This window comes from Neopelma chrysocephalum, unplaced genomic scaffold (genome assembly GCF_003984885.1).
Source record: "Neopelma chrysocephalum unplaced genomic scaffold, ASM398488v2 Primary Assembly neopelma1_253, whole genome shotgun sequence".
Lineage (NCBI taxonomy): Eukaryota > Metazoa > Chordata > Aves > Passeriformes > Pipridae > Neopelma > Neopelma chrysocephalum.
In genome coordinates this window covers 1,159,931-1,177,561 of record NW_020897915.1, presented here as the reverse complement: position 1 = coordinate 1,177,561, position 17,631 = coordinate 1,159,931, and the positions used below count along the sequence as shown (strand labels likewise).

Sequence of the window (17,631 nt, the reverse complement as noted above, 5' to 3'; positions counted from 1 at the left end):
ATTCCCAACTCAGAAGTTGTGACATGAGACTCCACCACAGCTCCGGTGGCTTTGAGTTGAAGGAGAATTGACTTGAATTTAAATTTCTCTCTTTAACATGTTTAAAACCAGACACTTGAGCGCAGGTTTAAAGGTGATTTCTACAGATTAATTAGTTTTTACTGCCATTCCCTTCTCCACTCCTACAGCAGACACAGGAACTCCTCCAGTTTCCACTTAGAGAAAATACTCTGCTCCAAATGTGCCCCGGTGTTCAATCCTTGCAGCTGATGGGTGTCAGATATTAAGTATTTATCGTATGACTCAGCAGGAAACTTGCTCACAGGGAGAGAAATGTTCTTTATTCTCTCCATAATCTTTTGCCTCCTGGAACTCCAAAACTAATGACAATCAGAAAAGCAATTTTATGTACATATTATGTATTTCAATAGCTCTCAGGACTATTCTTCTTCCTTCAGGAAGAGGATTTGAAGTTACCACAGCCTGAGTTCTCTTAGTCCCAGTACATTATAAAAAGAGAAGAATTCAGAGCAGAGAGGAGGAAACTGCCACTCTGCATCCCCTGGGCACCCAAACTTGGTGTGGTAATAGCCTGGAACAGGGAAAATTTGTGGAGGAGAAAGGACAGACCCAAAGCTACAGAAGGAATTCCAACCAGGAAGAGACCAAACAGAATTCTCTGCTCTGACAGATCACTCATACCCAGCATAAATAACATGGAAATAGGAGTTTAGGGGCACCAAATGAAATCTGGCAGAACTGCTGAACAAGTATGTTTACACAGTTTAATTAATTCCACTGCAGAAGTCACTTTCTCGGGATTGCCCAGAGAAGCTGTGTCTGCCCCATCCCTGGAAGTGTTCCAGGCCAGGTTGGACGGGGCTTGGAGCAACCTGGGCTAGTGGAAGGTGTCCCTGCCCGTGACAGAGGTTGGAACTGGATGGTCTTTAAGGTCCCTTCCAACCCAAACCATTCTGAGGTTCTGGGATCTTCCACGCCAGGTTATAAAAGTGCTCAGAAAGCAACTGAACTGATGGCAGAGAAGCCCTTCAGGGCTGTTTGAGATGCCAAAGCTCTCCCAGGACACCTGTAACACACAAATTTCCAAACGCTCTCTCACTCCTCAGGCAGAGATGTTCAACACCTGCCCTGTCTCACACTGTTCTTCCTCAGCTGTTGCCACTGCCCAGCACACCAATACTGGAATACCTGGATTTCTGGTGGACCCCAGTGCAAACACTGGTACAACTTTTGTTGCCTCTGACACCCCAGAGACCCAAAGTGAACAAATACACAGTTTATACAAAAAAAAAAAAAAGTTTTACTAGAACTGGGAAACTCTGCATTGTTCTCCAGCACAGGTAAATGAGAAAGACTCCTAATTATTACTTGTAAACTAAGCAGCTGTTTGCAGTCACAATTTACAATATTTATGTGAAACATCTTCCCCTGCCCCATCTACTATTTAAACTTCATGAAAAAAGGCAGGAAATGAGAGCTTCCCTTTTCCAGACATAACTTGATTCCATGTTCTGTTTTTAGAATATTATCCATGTAAATCTGAGCGATGGACACAGCAAGGATCTGCTGAATTTAAAAACAAAACAAGGCACCAGATGAAAGGAGTTTTGCTGAATTTGAGATTTGTTTTTTATTGTCATTTATTGCACTAAGGAACAGTGGGGCAGTTTCACAATCTCACTTTCTGCTTTGAGAAAGTCTGGAGTATTTATTACTCTTAAACCCAAGAGTGTTTTCATTACTGGACTTGGTAAATGTTGGAGGTTTATCCATTTGTTATTCAGACAGCACAGACATTTAAAAAAAAAATTATTTAAATTCATTCCTCCGTGGACAATTCAGCTTCTCCTACCACAATGACACAGGCTCGAGATTAAAAAGCAGGGCTAATGTTTGGAAGAGATACAGAAGGACCTGGACCATGCACAGAAAGGGAAAGACTAACCAGACAGAAAAGAAACCAAACCAAACCAAAAGAGAACTATTTTTGCAATTGTGTCCGTGAATTCATATCCTAAGACCAACGTCACCTACGGGCAAAACACAGCATTCCAGTGCTTCCCAAGCACTCAGAGCTACGGCTGATTTAGAGTTAAAAGTGGGATACACAAGTCCAAGTGAGCCACTACAAAGCCCAGCCTAAAGCAAATCCCTAGTGTCCTAAGGCTAGTAGTAACCAACAGCTACTCCAAGGTTATGGCTGTTCCTTATGCAGTGCAAAGTCAAAACTTTCCAAACCCCAGTCACCTTTATATTAATTTACACGTAATTCTTTAATTTCAGCGTCCCAGGAAAATATAAGAAAACAGTCTTTCCACAAGTATAAAATGTGGAAACATTTTAAAAATAGGGGAGTCATTGTTTTCTAACGCAATTGCGATCGTCGGGTTCCGGATTTAATTCTTGGTCAGAGGTTCTTGTTGTAAAGAATCCATGGTTTTTTTGTGGCTTTTGCATGCACTTAACTGGAACAAAGCTTGCTGAGTGTCTTCTTAAGAGCTCACCAGGACATAAATCATGCTGCAAAAGAAAATAAAAATATGAACATGCATCACTTTGATCAGTGTTACACATTTAATGTATATTCTAAGGAACAAGTTCATGTGAGATACATGGATTGTGACTGAAGATTTGACACAATGACTCTTCAACAAAATTCACATTTACATCAAACACTTTACTCTAAAAATATTAATGTTTCAGCTTCTTGATGGAAATGCTCTGAGGGTTTATTATATTATGCTTAAAAGAAAAGCTTCAAGCTTTCTAGTCTCCAGTCATGGGATACAGACTCAAAATAGTAATTCTGACCAAATTAAGACTTGTGTTTGAAACAGAATTAATGGTGATTGTGGATTCTTTTTCGGGAAAGTTGGCACTGTATCAACACCTTATCACAGAGTCACAGAACGTCTGGGTTGGAAGGGACCTGGAAGATCATCCAGTTCTACACCCCAACATGGGCAGGGACACCTTCCTTTATCCCAGGTTGCTCCAAGCCCCGTCCAACCTGGCCTTGGACACTTCCAGTGCAAATGAATTTATAATGTTAATTTGTTTATGTGGTCATTACATAACGGGAGAGCCTAAACAGGGATTCTGGGAGTGAATCAATCAGTGCTGCAGGAAAGGATATTTGCCAGTCTGGACTTGCAAGTCCAGGGATCTTTTCATCCTGTGTATCAAAGACTGAACCAACCCCCCCCACCCTGCTGTCTGCTGGGGCTTCAAGGGGGGAAGTGGGTGAGGAGTTCTGTGCTTTTGCTGCTCCTGACGAGTCTTTAGAGCTGTGCAGGAAGGTGACCTTGGCTGGGCTGTGCCAGAGGCACTGGGAGAGTCTCTGCTAAATTCACAGAATCCCAGAAGGGTTTGGGTTGAAAAGAACCTTAAAGCTCATCTTGTTCCACCCCCCTGCCGTGGGCAGGGACACCTTCCACTAGCCCAGGTTGCTCCAAGCCCCGTCCAGCCTGGCCTTGGGACAGTTCCAGGGATGGGGCAGCAACAGCTTCTCTGGGCAACCTGTGCCAGGGCCTCCCCACCCTCACAGGGAAGAATTCCTTCCCAGTATCCCATTTAACCCTGCTCCCTGTCAGTGTGAAGCCATTCCCCAAGTCTTATCACTCCATGCCCATGTCCAAAGTCCCTCTCCAGCTCTCCTGTAGGCTCCATTCAGGCAGTGGAAGGAATATATCCCTATGTACAATATTTCTCTGGTGCACTGAGCCAAAACTTCAGACTGAGGGGAAAAACTTACCCATATAGGTAGTAAAAAAAGGATAGAAGGTAGAATGCTAATTTGCACCATCCTTCTTTCTGGCAATAGGCTAAAATATCTGCATTCATGATGGTCGTAGGGTCGTAGAGCCCCGGGCCGCTCATCACGGGTCTGCTCATGTACCTGGAACGGGGGCACAGGGAGGTGTGGGATGAGGGCCATGGGAAACATTGGATCCTGCCCCCCACCCACCAAGGAATACCAGGACACACAACACAACTCTCGCACAGCACAAGAAAATAAAAAATAAAAAACACCCAACGAAGCCAAGTGATGGTTCTTATTGTGCAGCCATAAACTTTCATGGTGTCGTGTCAAAAAGCGTCTTTGTTTTCCCAAGACACGGAACACGGGACAGGAACACGGCAACGGGAGAACGAGAACAACTCACTGAGCACAGCCACACCAAAATTACCTCCAAATATGATAGGCCAACAAGGGCATATTGAGACCCAGTGTGAGCCACTCTGCTGCACAGAGAAACATGACACAGAAGAATGCATGGATGAGGTACTCTGGAAGTACAAGCTGGAAAAGAAAAAGGTGAGTTAGAAGTTTCGATCACACAGAGCAAAACGTGTGGCGTTTCAGCTGCTTTGGAGGTGAGCGTTTGCTTAAAAATCATATTTAAAACCGACACTAACAAGAACAAGACTGTGGAACGTGAAAGCAGCAGCCAGCAGTGCTGCCTTGCTGTTTTCACATGATATTCATGGACAAAGTAGAAAAATTTATAAAGTCAGATGCTCAGATCAATATTTTTTTTATTGCTTCTAATAAACTGACAGATTCCACACTTTACACGTGGCCCTCAGAAAAGATCATCGCGATATTTCTGCTCGTGCAACAGCAAAATATCAGCAGGAAACATGCTCCTTAGAACGGCTCATAGGCAGAAAGATGTTTGTGTTCTCCTGGTTCACAGCTTTGTTTTGGTATCCACACATCCACAACTTCTCAAAGTCGAATTACTGCCAAAACGTAACACCCCAGGCAGAGCTTCACCCAACCAAACCAGTCACACACACGGGTCGGCTCCACACGGGCAGTTGGGGGGGAATTGGGCAGTTTTCCCTCCCAGTTCCCACTGTGCATGCCTTGGAGCACCATGCTTCCAGCAGAAGCCCACAGAGCTCATCATCATGGAACCACAGGAAGCATGAAATGCCAGGTGTGTTAGTGCTGTTAATAGGAACAACATGGAGAGGTACAGAGAGTAAACACATGCAAAGGGCTGCGGAACCTCACGCCCACCACGAGAGGAAAGGTCTCGACAGGTCACCCCAAAGTGCTATTTCCTGCCTTATCACACGGGTCAGAAGGGATCATGCATGGAATAACAGGGTGGTTTGGTTGGAAGGGACCTTAAAGATCATCCAGTTCCAGCCCCTGCCATGGGCAGGGACACCTTCCACTAGACCAGGTTGCTCCAAGCCCTGTCCAACCTGGCCTTGGACACCTCCAGGGATCCAGGGACAGCCACAGCTTCTTCTGGGCAACCTGTGCCAGGGCCTCACCACCCTCCCAGCCAGGAATTCCTTCCCAATATCCCACCTAACCCTCCCCTCTGGCAGTGGGAAGCCATTCCCCCTTGTCCTCTCACTCCATCTCTTTTCCAAAGTCCCTCTCCAGCTCTCTTGGAGTCCCTTTAGGCACTGGAAGGGGCTCTAAGGTCTCTCTGGACCCTTCTCTTCTCCAGGCTGAATCCCCCCAGCTGTCCCCCCCTGACTCCACAGGAGAAGCAGCAGATCTGTAAAAGCTTCTCCTCCTCAACTCAGGCCCACTAAAACTTCTCCTCAGGAAAACCACTCCATTTCCACCCAAAGATTTAAACTGTGTGCACACACACAACACACTCTGCCCCTCTTTTTTTGGGCAGTGACTAACATTGCATAGGGCGATTACATCGAAGTTTCAGTGGTTTACAATTTTTTTATTCTTCTCTTAAAGCCCCAAAAATATCTTCCTAGAAATCTAACAGCTACCAACAAACATTCTCACCACCTCCTTTGCTACACCCTCCTGCCTCTCTAAATGAAGAATAACAAAGGAAACTTGCATCAACACCACCAAAATTCAGCTGTCATACACAAAATTTTCCAAAAAGAATATTTTCACCCAGACCCTTCTTTGCATACTTACCATTTACACATGGCAATTATTTATAGCAGAACAACAACCACCCTGTCCAATACACAATGCATTTGGCAGCCTGCTCAGACAGATCCACCAGGCCTGAAAAATCTGTGTTTATTTACCTACAACAGCTCAAAATTTGTTTTTCTCTTCTCTTGTTTATCATACCCTACTCCCACACTGCAATACCTGCCTCTTTCAAATCTCCCACACTCTATCCGCCCTTCCTGTCCTAAGGGAAAATTAATTACATCACATTCTGCCATATTTATCACAGAAACGAGGGAGGGTGAATCTGGTTGCTGAGAAAAGACACGACTATAACAGGAGCAGGGAAGAGAAGGAATCAGCAGTGTACTAAGGAGATACTATTTTGGGATAATCTTTCTACTGAGGTGTCTCAATTCCTACCAGGATTTTTTGATTCTTTGTCCAGGAGAACAACCCTCCTGTTTTTTTGTCCAGCATCATTTACCAGATTCCCTTTAAGAGCCTGGATCCCAACTCCACTTTTAGGGGCTCATTTGCTCTCACAGGAACAGCAAACATGAAGTTATTTCAGACTTCCAGGTCACAAAGCTGCCATGTAAAGGACACTCCATGCACAGGGTTAAGATTTGGTTAAACATGCGCATTTTAGCACTACAAAGGTTGCAGGAAGACCATAATGCATCCATGTAATGAGAACTGGCCTCTCCCACACTGCAGCAGGAATGACTGGAACAGGCCAAGCAAGGGAAACTGTTAAATGCGCAGCTCTCCGAGCAGGAAACCCCCTCTCCGAGCTGCAACCTCTGCCTGGCACCTCTGCTCCTCCCCACCCTCCTCAGGCCGTAACACCACTTTCATTTGTGTGCTGGAAATCTAAAATGCCTTTTTTTTCCCCCCCTTCCAGCTACTGTAAATTCATTTATAACTCGCATAATTTACTTAAACCACAGTAAAGTTTCAGCCCAGGCCACGCTGCTGTGCTGCCCCTCCGTCCTCCCTCGGCCTGGGCACACACAGCGTAAAAAACAGGAGAAATGCACAAAATCCTGCAGGATCAAACTGTCTGTCCTCCAACAAGCCTCCCCTCTGCTGCTGGCCTGTAAGAGATGCAGGCAAGTAGTTTGCCTCAAATTCTTTTCCTAAGCCAGAGTTGCATCCAAGAGAGGACACCAGGACACACCCCTGATCCTGGAACACAAAATAGAGAAGTGAAGATGATTCCTATCGCCTTCCACCCACCTAAACCCTCCAAAAAAGATCAGAATTGACTTGGTCAATGCTTAAAACAAACAACTGTTCTCCTCTAACCTCAGAGTTCAGTAAATCTGGCTTGGAAAACACGATTTATTTCTGCCTGAAGTTACTTTCTGACACCTGATAGGCATGTAACAGTTTTCCCCACGCCGCTGGGTAAGCAAGCAGAATTGTTTTTGCACAAAATATGGAAATCCATGAAGTTGTTATAAACCCCAAGGAACAAAGAACGAGCAGATGGACAGGCAGACTAAACAAAACAGCTTAATAGTATTACAAATGTTCCTAACAAAATGAGAGGGGAGTGGCGTCAAAAAACATGAAACTGAAAAGCAGTACACACCTTTAATGCAATTTTGACTCTTTTAATCTTTTTGACCTTTTCAACTGTCTTTGTGCCGAAAATGTGGAAAGCAGATTGAAAGAATGTTAGTATGACAGCTGACAAGATCACCAGCAGATTAATAACAGTCAGAATATTCAACTTGAAAGTAAAGAATCAGACAAAGAATTTCCCTAAAACTTCTACCAACGGCAAGGTTTTGTCAACCCAGATGCAATTCAATTGCCTGGGCAGATTGCATCAAGATAACACCAAAAAAAATAAGCACTTTACATATATTTATTTAACAAAACAAAAAGTCTAGTGTGCTACTTACAGGATTGAGTGTATTACATTGGTCTATGGGGTTCTTGTAATCAGTCTTCAGTTCATCAAATGCTATAATCTAGGGGGAAAAAAAAATGAAACAGTTGTGATTGCTCAGTCCAGGAGCAAAGGTGTATTTTATCCATGAAAAGTGACATTTTGTCACAGAACTGCTGCCGTTGTGTTCGGGGACATTTTAACATCCTAAACCCTGAGGTAAAACACATGGGAATTGGTTTTACAAACAAGAAAGCAAAAGATTCTTCAGGTATTCAGAGACCTCTGACAACTCTCCACCTTTTTACCTCCCCACCAGCAATGAATTTCCAACATCCCCTTCATAAGTTCTTAACCCGAGACCCCAAACCTCACACAGGACTATCTTGGTGGCCAGCAGGAACCAGAGATGGGCTTCCTTAATCCAGAAAAAGCCACAGCAAGCTTAAAAGCTGCCAAATATTTTGCCTCACTGTCTAAGTAAATGCTGAGCCCACATATATCACAGAATCACAGAATTTTTAGGGCTGGGAGGAGATCATCCAGTCCAACCCCCCTGGCAAGGCAGGGTCACCTAGAGCAGGTTATATGTCTAAAAGGTGCAAGCCATAAAAAAAAACCAAGCATGTGAACACTCGAATTTTTAATGCCATAAAAATAATTTAAAAAAATAAAATAAAAAAAAAAGATGCAGAGTGAAGTACAAAAGCCACTTCTACAGAACAAATGCCTGCCAAGCATCACATCCTCCCCTAGAGCACCTCCCCTGGCAGGGACCTGTTCGGCTGCTCTCCCTGTGCCGGGCACGAGAAAGAAATCACAGAATCATGGAATGGTTTGGGTGGGAAGAGACTTTAAAGATCATCCAGTTCCAATCCCCTGCCATGGGCACCTTCCACTATCCCAGGTTGCTCCAAGCCCCGTCCAAACTGGCCTTGGACACTTCCAGGGATGGGGCAGCCACAGTTTCTCTGGACAACCTGTGCCAGGGTCTCACCGCCCTCACAACAAGGAATTTCCTCCCAGTATCCCATCCAACCCTGCCCTCTGTCCATGTGAAGCCATTCCCCCTCATTCAGTCACTATCTGCCCGTATAAAAACCCATTTTATCCGCACAGAGGCCGATTCCCCCTCTGAGGGCGGCTCCGGATGCGACTCCCCCGCTCCCTCCGCGGCTCTCTGGGGACGCCCCGGGGGCTCTCCGGGACCCGTCCCCGGGCCGGGCGCATCCCCCGGCCCCCCACACTCACATGCCAGATGGCGAAGAAGATGAGCGCGGCCGTGAGCAGCAGCGCCAACATGTAGCAGAAGGCGGCGAACGTGAAGGCCATGGCGGCGGCGGGCGCGGGGGCTGCCGGGCGCCTCAGGACCCGCCCGCGCAGCCGCCATGGCCGCGCCCGCAGCGCCCCCTGCCGGGCCCGCCCGCGCCGCCATTTCGTGAGGGGCGTGCGAGGGGAGGGGGCAAGAACGGGGGGGGTTCGGGTTAAAATGTGGGAGGTGCGAGGGGATTGTAACACAATCATGGAATCGCAGAATCAAAGAATTACTTAGGTTGGAAAAGACTTCTGAGATTCTCGACCCCAACCTTTGACCCAGCACCACCTTGTCAGTGAAACCAGAGCGCTGAGTGCCACGTCCGGTCGTTCCTTGGACGCCTCCAGGGATGGGGACTCCCATCACAGCCCTAGGCAGTCCACTGCAATGTGTAATCATTCCTTCTGTGAAGAAATTCTTATTAACGTTCAACCTAAACCTTCCCTGGCACAGCTTCACACTGTTCTTGTCCTGTCCCTTGTTCCCTGGCAGCAGAGCCCAACACCCCCTCCCGGCTCCCCCCTCCTGTCAGGGGGCTGCAGAGCCAGAAGGTCCCCCCTGAACCTCCTTTTCTCCAGGCTGAGCCCCCCCAGCTCCCTCAGCCACTCCTGGTGCTCCAGACCCTTCCCCAGCTCTGTTCCCTTCCCTGGACACGCTCCAGCCCCTCAATGTCCTTCCTGAACTGAGAGGCCCAGAACTGGACACGGCACTCGAGGTGCCTCAGCAGTGCCAAGTACAGGGGAAGAACCACTTTCCTGGTCCTGCTGGCCACACTTCCTGATCCAATCCAGGATGCCAATGGCCTGGTTGCCCACCTGGGCACACCTGGTGCTGTTGATCAGCACTGCTGGGCAGCTTTCCAGCCACTCTGCCCCCAGCCCTGCATGGGGTTATTGTGGCAAAGTGTAAAACCCGGCGCCTGGTCTTGAACCTCACACCACTGATTTTGCCTCATCGATCCAGCCTGTCCACATCCCTCTGCAGAGCCTTCCTATCTCCCAGCAGATCGATATTCACACACAACTTGGTGTCATCCACGAATTTACTAAGGGTAGACTCAATCCCCTCATCCAGGTCATCAATAAAGATATTAAACAGGACTGGCCCCAACAGTGATCCCTGGGGGACACCACTAGACCCATTCCCCACCACTCTCTGGGCCCGGCCATCCAGGCAGCAAACAGTGCACCTGTCCAAGCCATGGATTGCTGGCTTTTCCAGTAGTTGAGTTGGAAGGGACCTTAAAGTCCATTTTGTCCCACCCCCTGCCATGGGCAGGGACACCTTCCACTAGCCCAGGTTGTTCCAAGCCCCATCCAACCTGGCCTTGGACACTTCCAGGGATGGGGCAGCCACAGCTTCTCTGGGCAACCTGTGCCAGGGCCTCACCACCCTCACAGGAAAGACTTTCTTCCCAATATCTAATCTAAATCTTTCTTCTAGTTTACATCCTTTCCCCCTTGTCCTGTCCCTATCTGACTGTGTAAGATTACTTGGTCAGCACAAACTATGTCTGGAGAAAAAGGAGCTGGCAAATTCAGGAAGAAACGTTGGAGAAGGGTGGACTGTGCGTGCCCCAGGAAAGGGGATGTTTGGTCATATGATCTCAAATCGATACGACTTGGAGCCCGCTCAAAGGAGACAGCAAGATGAGAAATGAGTTTGAGGACAAGATCGCACACTGTCCTTCCAAAGGGACATATAAAAGTCACAGTGACACCTTTCACTACAGGCAAGCTGGGGTGGCATTGCTGCAATCATTTCCTTTGGAGCAGCGTGAGGAATAATTTCCATAAAACTAACAGCTGCCAAACAGTAAATAATATTTTCCAGTGCTATCTGCCGGAAAGCGTTACAGCAACTAATGGAGTGTCACAATGAGAGATGAGCAGATGCTTTATTTCCTTCAGCAAAATACAGGGAAAACTGCAGCAAATGAGCTGTCTGTAGAAAATCAGTTGTTGCGAAGATGAAGTTGATGTTTCAGTATAAAATCACTCATCTCGTCCACAAACTACTCCAATAAAATCACTGTGGTGTCATTGAGACCGATGAAACCTCCATGTGAAACCCAGAAAATAGATTTTAAAATAAATTTTAGTGAAGGTGAGCCTTTAGCAACCTGGTCTAGTGGAAGGTGTCCCTGCCAGGAACTAGGAGTTTGATTGTTCAAGGTAAATATTTGCCTAAAAACAACTCAGATGTAGTGACCAACACTGCTTTGTTATACCTGGAGCCTCCCTGGAGAGACAAAACCCAGAGGAATTACAGATATTGTGGCACTACATCTATTAATACTGTTCATGAAGGAGATCTGGCTCCTCACCAGACACACTACAAGCCACCAGGCTCAGCTGTATCAGAAATTTGTACTTTGAGACACATAAATGCACATAAATCTGCACTAAGGACTCTCCACACCCAAATAAGCAAAGGTGATGTGACGTTGTCGCCTGTATTCAGTGTTTTCTCGTACATCAAAATGTTGTGCAACAGGGAGGTGCAGTATCAGAAGTAAAAAAGGTGTGTCAGCCATGCCTTTGCATTTGCAATTAATCCAGATTCTGCCTCAAGGAATGCAGTGATTTATTCCCTCGGGTGCTGGCACACCATCCAACTGCAATTATCCTGTCAGGAAAAGCGGAAGGCAGCTGTAATCTTGCACAACAAAGACTTGTGCATTGAAGGAGTTCTTGTATTATAGGTTGGTTTTTGTAAGATAACACAAAAAGAAAATGAAAAGCAACTTCTGTAGAAAGGGGTCTAATCAATTCCCATTACATTTATTTATTTGGGATCTCAAATCAAACAACAGCTGAGTATTTTCTCAGAATTTTCTCGGATTAAACTTCGTAAACAATGCCAGGAAGCCACAGTGGAGCTCTGGAGATGGCCCACAGCTTTTAATGCACTTTCCCTTTTGTCTGGACACATAGAGTTTAATCCTGATTGGAATCCCAAGGGAAAATGTCAGCGCCTGTTCACTTCATCATAAATCCCTCTCAAATACTTGTCCTTATCAGAAAACAGCCATATAATCAGTCATAATTCAGTGTGTTACAGACTGTTCGTAGGGGAGATTTTGGCAGAGAGCTGTGAGGGAAGATTATGGAGCAATTTCTCTGAATTATCATGGTAGAAATGCACAGGTTAAACACATCCTTCAACATCAAAAATAATATCCCTGGGAAAATTGGCATTTCAGTTATAGACATCAGAGAAGAATCTAATACTATGGAACTTGGTAACAAAAATCCTGCTGACTTCAATAAAGACTTTGCTTACCAGGTTTTCAGGAGAGGAAAATCTGAATATTTATCTACAGTTTAAGGGGGCTTATAAAAAGAAGGGAGAGGGACTTTTTATATGGGCATGGAGTGACAGGACAAGGGGGAATAGCTTCAAACTGCCAGAGGGGAGGGTTAGATGGGATATTGGGAAGGAATTGTTGGCTGTGAGGGTGGGGAGGCCCTGGCACAGGTTGCCCAGAGAAGCCGTGGCTGCCCCATCCCTGGAAGTGTCCAAGGCCAGGTTGGATGGGGCTTGGAGCAACCTGGGCTAGTGGAAGGTGTCCCTGCCCACGGCAGGGGGGTGGAACAAGATGAGCTTTAAGGTTCTTTTCAACCCAAACCCTTCTGGGATTCTGTGAATTTAGCAGAGACTCTCCCAGTGCCTCTGGCACAGCCCAGCCAAGGTCACCTTCCTGCACAGCTCTAAAGACTCGTCAGGAGCAGCAAAAGCACAGAACTCCTCACCCACTTCCCCCCTTGAAGCCCCAGCAGACAGCAGGGTGGGGGGGGTTGGTTCAGTCTTTGATACACAGGATGAAAAGATCCCTGGACTTGCAAGTCCAGACTGGCAAATATCCTTTCCTGTAGCACTGATTGACTCACCCCCAGAATCCCTGTTAAGGCTCTCCCGTTATGTAATGACCACATAAACAAATTAACATTATAAATTCATTTGCACATGAAAGTGAGTCTCGAGAGAAACGATCACATTTGAAAACCAATTTCAAAGCATGGACACTGCCAGGCATCTCACCATGACTCATTACAGAATCCATCCGTGGCCTCAATCCCTCCAACATTTACTGTCAGATGGCAACAGTTTTCATTTAATAGGCTAAATACTGAATATTCAACCTGTCCTCTGAACAACAGGGTTTGTTTTTCTCTTGCTGCATAGAGCTCCTGTTAATGGCTCTCTATACAATTCTGAGACCAATGCATGATACCGGTGTGTGGACAAGCAAAGGGACCAATAATTGTATTCTCAAGAACTATTTTATAACGTGTTTCAGGATTTGGCTGCTCATTAACAAAGAGAGGGACTTTCCCAAACATTCTAGGTTAGCCTATCTGTAGCAATGATGACTCCAAAAATGTCACCCTCGGTCCTTAGCTCTCAGAATCCCAGAATGGTTTGAGTTGGAAGGGACTTTAAAGATCATCCTGTTCCACCCCCCTGCACCTCCCACTAAACCAGGTTGCTCAAAGCCCATCCAACCTGGCCTTGAACAAATTCAGGGATGGGGATTAACATCCTTATTGTTTCTGCCTCCAAAAAATAAGCTGTTCAGGGCTCAGTGTCTTCTCAACAGCCAGACTTTGGTGTCCCTGTTCTCCCACAGACATTCTGTGTGGCCCAGAGTACAGCACCTTCAGGCCCAATGTGTACTCACACACTTAAATCACAGTAAATAGGATTTCAAAAGCCTTCATCTACATCTAAATTCCTTCACAAATCTTGCTTTTGATCTCTCCAGCTACATCCTTATTGTCAAATCAGCTCAAAGCTGTACCAGTGCTAGATATCCACCCTGCTGGCTGTTCTTAAGATTTCAGTCCTGTCCCGCTCTGGCTCTGTGTCCGTAGGAGTTCTCTCTCCCACCAGGCACAGGGAGGAGGGTGGAGTGGCTGGCTCACACTCCACATCTGCCTCTCCAGCCCATGTGGATGAGGGCACAGAGCCAGTGCCTCCAAGACTGTAGGACTAAACTGCAGGAAGGAGGCAATGGCAGCGCTGAAGATGCAGAACTCTCTGTGAAATAAGAACAGCTTCGCTTCACCTCCCAGACGGGGAACGGGGGCTTATGTTGGACTCTACTTAGAGACCCTGGAATGGGGCCATCCAAGGAAAAAAAAAAAAGGCTGTTGAGTGGATGCCTCTATTCATCTATTCTCCCAGTAATACAGCTATACAATTTGTTTTGTACTCCTGAACCAAACAATTGCACATTCACAGTTGGAGGTGGGGTATAAATATTGTCTGTCGCTGATCCCTTGATCCCGCCGGCCTCGCTGAATTAATCACACTCGTGGATCAATCCAGGATTTGTTGCTGGCAGAGCAGATGGCCAGGCAGACTGCAGTTGTGAGCAAGGCGGGCACGTTCTCCTTCCAATTATCCAGCAGCATTTTTTAACGGCGGATATTTAAAATTAGACATAATTTTGAAGAAATGCTAAATCTCTCTTGTTCTCTTCAGCTCCATAAGGGCACAAACCCCTAATTTTTGCTCTGCTTCCATCCACTAAGGCCTCAGTGAAAGTGTGGGATGGCTGGTGCCCCTTTCCCTTTCAGCTGAATGTTTTCTGCCCCAGTTTCTTCTGCTGTCTTCCCATTTCCCGCAGAAGAGAGGTGACAACACCAGCTGCTGTTTGGCACAGGGATTTCAAGGGTGCATTATATTAATTGCTGAGCCGAGGGCTGCAGGAAAGGGAAGAGAAGCAGCATTCATGGGACTCATGGCACGGAACAGCAGGAACGGGGGTAACAGTGTGTGCCTTTCAAGCAGCCCGGATGGGACTTCCCCGTCGCAGGAGTAAATTTGCCGTGAAAGACAGACGTGCTGTTTTCCCAGTGTTCACATCTGTTCTGCATTCAGAGTCCTTCTGGATGATAATTGCTCCTGTCTCCTCTCTGTCCCCTGCTGAGGAGCTGCCAGAGCTGTCGGGGGAGTTTTGGCCGAGCTCCATCACGTTCCGTAGGAGACGTCTCACAGAGCTCCAGAGGTGAACAGGGTTAACCCAGAGAGTGTTTGCAGTCCCTGGAAGAATGAAACACGGCAGGAACAGTCCAGAGGAGACGATCCCCCCATGGTGGAGCACAATGGACTGCACTGATTAACCACATCTTTGCAAATGTGTTGGAATCATCTCCTTCACTTCATGGCACGTTAAAGACGTGGAGGTCGGTCAGAGCAAGGCGAGGCTGCACGGGAATGCTGCACTTCCCTGCAGCACACAGCCTGCTGTCCATGAGGATCACATCATTTTAGTGGCACACAGAGGAACAGCAGGTATGGAAAAAGGCCTACAAGACCTTGTTGGGGATTGGTGGCCACGTTTACAGAATCACAGAATGGCCAAGGCTGGAAGTGATTCATCTGGTCCCACCTCCCTGCTCAAGCAGGGTCATCCCAGAGCATGTTGCACAGGATTGTGTCCAGACATGTCTGGAATATCTCCAGCGAGGGAGACTCCAAACCTCTCTGGGCAGTCTGTTCCAGTGCTCGGTCACTGCATGGGAAAGGAGGTTCTTCCTCACATGCAGGTGGAACTTCCTGGGCATCAGTTTCTGCCCATTGCATCGTGTCCTGTTGCTCAGCACCACGGAGCAGAGCCTGATCCATCCTCTGACACCTCCCTGCAGATACTGAGGGACACTGATTTACCCTGCAGAGAATGTTACCAAACCGAGTTACACACATAAAAGCCAAATCCAAGGTCTCCAGCACTGAGATCCATAGAACTCTCTGTGCAGGCTTTTCTACAATGAAGCTGAGCATGATTTTTTTTAGACCTTGGGGAGCATCACCAAAACTGCCCCATCTGTGCAAACCAACAAGTGCAGGGGATGACTCACCTGCCTCATGTCCTGCCTTTTCTTCCAAGGGGTGAGGCCCACCTTAAACCCTCACCCCTGCCATACAGGAGTCCAGCTGAACAAATCCCAAGCACTCTTACACACCTCGGGTGTGTCCCACAGCCCCACCAGCTCTTCCCCTCGAGGCTGCTCCATATCCAGCTGTTCCGCCTCTCAGTGGCACCACTTCAATATCTCACCTGCTTCTGCTTGACTTCCCCACCCTCACGTGCACCCAACAGCGTGGCAGGACCTTCACCTGTGAGGAGCAGTGAGGAGCTTTGGGGACCCAGCTTGTACTTCAATCAATTCCATGGGGGACATGGAACAGTAGGCATGGGCAGCTCACAGACTGCAGCACACATGGGCAGCAACTGCCCCAGCTCCCATCCCTGGAAGTGTGCAAGGCCAGGCAGGATGGGGTTTGGAGCAATCTGGGATAGTGGAAGGTGTCCCTGCCCATGGGAGGGGGTGGAATGAGATCATTTTTAAGGTCCCTTCCAACTAAAACCATTCTATGATTCCTCTCCCAGCTCCTTCAAAACCAACTACATTTCTTCTCCTCGTTACCCCCAGAGATCCTGCCAAGCCAAAGGATCTCCTTAGAAAACTCCCAGCCCTGGGCAAGGCACCTCTTCACACACCTGGGAGAGAAAGCCCCAGCTGTGGGATACTACGGGTACACAGCAGGTTTGTTCTCCTGCCTGGAGGTTTCATGTTTTATTTCCCATTCCCTTCTCTGGTTTGGACTTTAATAACCACTCAGCTGCCCTTTTCATCTGAACTATCACAAGTCAATGACCTTTCCTGACTGGAAGCAGCTGCCCTTCACTTCATATCCCTGGATGTGCTGGCAATTCTTTTTATTCTGCTGTTGTTTTTACTGTCTGTGATCTGGCAGTACCAATAAAGCATCGCCTCATTTCCTAGTGAAGCACTCAGTGATCACACAGGTGACCTTCCCCTCCCATGGGAGAGCTATTTATTCCTTTTTTCCTCTCCTTTACTCAGCTGTTCTGCAGCACCATTCTTCTCCCACAGCAGTTTTTTTTTTCCCAGAGATTTTGTCAACAGATTTTGTTGTGACTTTGGTGATTGAGATGCCATCCAGGAGCCAGATGTGCTGCAGCAGCTGTGCATTTTCTCCCTCACAGAGCCTCTCTCACCTGGGAGCAAAGGGGTTTATTTCTATCATGTCTAATTTGTGGCCTATTAATGCTGTTCTTCAGTGTTGGCACAAACAGTGCATGTCAGGTACCAAGGCTGAATTCCTTGGATTACCTTGGGCAGTTTTTTCAACAATACAGGAAAAAGATCTCCAAAGATCATGAAAAGGAGAAACAGCAATAATGAGGAAAAGGAGTGCTTTGATCAAATTATTCCAGTGGTTTCTTGGGCGGGAAAGAGATGAGAAGGAAAAGTACAACTAAATTCCTCTGTCTCCTTCAAGCCTTGGGGTCTCCTTGACAGCTACTCTGACATTGTTCAGTTGGCTCCTGCACTCTGTGTTGTATTCCACAGCTCCAGGAAGCTGAGAAAAGGATGGAGGTCATACCAGCATTCCCAGATTTTCCCTGTCAGACACCCACATACCACTCTGCAGTTAAAACAGGGCAACACAACC

General features: G+C 47.0%; 1 protein-coding gene across 1 annotated transcript; it reads right to left on the bottom strand.

Moving 5' to 3' along the window:
* Positions 1 to 1,628: 1,628 nt before the first annotated feature.
* Positions 1,629 to 9,216, bottom strand: CNIH1 (cornichon family AMPA receptor auxiliary protein 1). The gene is made up of 5 exons (XM_027703986.1): positions 9,075 to 9,216; positions 7,837 to 7,905; positions 4,212 to 4,324; positions 3,776 to 3,919; positions 1,629 to 2,541 (listed from the first exon to the last, which is right to left on the bottom strand). Exons 1-5 carry the CDS (start codon positions 9,153 to 9,155, stop codon positions 2,514 to 2,516), a joined length of 435 nt encoding a protein of 144 aa, XP_027559787.1. The 5' UTR covers positions 9,156 to 9,216; the 3' UTR covers positions 1,629 to 2,513.
* Positions 9,217 to 17,631: the final 8,415 nt, after the last annotated feature.